The sequence below is a fragment of the Naegleria gruberi genome (assembly GCF_000004985.1).
Source record: "Naegleria gruberi genomic scaffold NAEGRscaffold_768, whole genome shotgun sequence".
Lineage (NCBI taxonomy): Eukaryota > Heterolobosea > Eutetramitea > Acrasida > Naegleriidae > Naegleria > Naegleria gruberi.
The window spans coordinates 329-1703 of NW_003162854.1; the positions used below are offsets into that span (position 1 = coordinate 329).

Sequence of the window (1375 nt, forward strand, 5' to 3'; positions counted from 1 at the left end):
CTTTGTCAATCTCTTCTTGTAGTGTAGTAAATGTAAACAGTATTTTAGGGCAATTCTTAATTGCAAAAGCCAACGCACTCGTGGGAGGTAGATAAAAATATAAATCACTAGATCTTGATTTAGGCTTTGGGGTGTATTATCCTGTAACCTTCAAAAAATATTTTCTTAATTTTTGGTCAATTAATGTCGCTTAATTCATATCGCCAAGGTGATAATAGCATTTCTTTGAATCCTTCAATCCCTACTTCATTTTTTGACTTGGTTGTGACAATTTTTGGAATATATTTTACGTATGACTCATCCACACTGACCCTTTTAGCAGATAGTGTTCTTATCGAAGTTTACTGAGATAAAGTAGTGTTTCTTGAAAACAACAATTGAATAAACTAATAATAGAAAGTATGCTCAAAAAAATTGTCATACTATGGTCGCTAAGAAGCCTCAAGATATTGACTCCTCTTCATCTGATGAAGATCTCCCAGCAGTTGAAGTAGAATACCCCACAACACCAGTGAATGCAAGAAAACTTCAAGCTGCTAAGAAGCTTAGAAAGTTAAAGGCCATGTCACCTGTAGCTAATAGAAATAAGCGCAAACAATCTACTTCAGTTTCATCATCTAACAGTGCCTTAGATGATGGTATTTCAACTGTTGTTTCCAGTTTGTTGCTAATCAATTCAACTTCGTTGGATAGTTCTTCAACTGCACCCTCTTCGTCAAACAATTCGTCTTCTTCTAATTCAGGTTGAGATAGTTTTGCCAGTAGTTCATCTGAACATGATATCATGGCGATCAAAGCCCAAATGCAAGAAATGATTGGAGTTTTGAGAACCGTAACAGGAAATATCTCTGAACTTACTAAGAAAGTTCAGGAGAGAGAAGAAGAATCAGATGATGATTTTGTTAATCCAGAAGCTATATCTCCAGAAGTTTGGTTATTGCGTAACCGCTCCAAGTTATTTTTACACACAATGAATTTTTTATAGATTTTGAGCAAATAAAGTCTTGAAAATAGTTGATAAGGTAGAAAACTTCTATCACCCTGTGTGTTAAGGCAACGTAGTAGCTGTATTGCAATCTAATATATTAAAGAATCTTTGGTATGCCCTGTATTAAAAATAAATAAGTATTGGATTTTTGGAGAATCCTAGGTATATGAAAGTAAAACAACCATATTAGAGAGTTGTTGTGATAAGAACTCTTACATGAATAAAAAAGCACCTGTAAAAAATTGTAAAGTCCTGTAAAATAATTACAATTAGTGGTTTTTCACAAGTAAAAAAAATGCCTTAACACCTACACCAGCACTAAGGCTTTAATAAATTCCAACTTGTAAATTATTTCCAAGTCCAAATTGTGTCTTTCATACGACTAAG

At 33.5% G+C, this 1375-nt stretch overlaps 1 protein-coding gene across 1 annotated transcript; it reads left to right on the forward strand.

The window, feature by feature from the left end:
• Positions 1 to 424: 424 nt before the first annotated feature.
• NAEGRDRAFT_76981 (uncharacterized protein) lies at positions 425 to 748 on the forward strand (the record flags this gene model as incomplete). Its single annotated transcript, XM_002668062.1, has 1 exon — positions 425 to 748. The coding sequence occupies one exon, from the start codon at positions 425 to 427 to the stop codon at positions 746 to 748; it is 324 nt and encodes a 107-aa protein (XP_002668108.1).
• Between the last annotated feature and the right edge of the window lie 627 nt (positions 749 to 1375).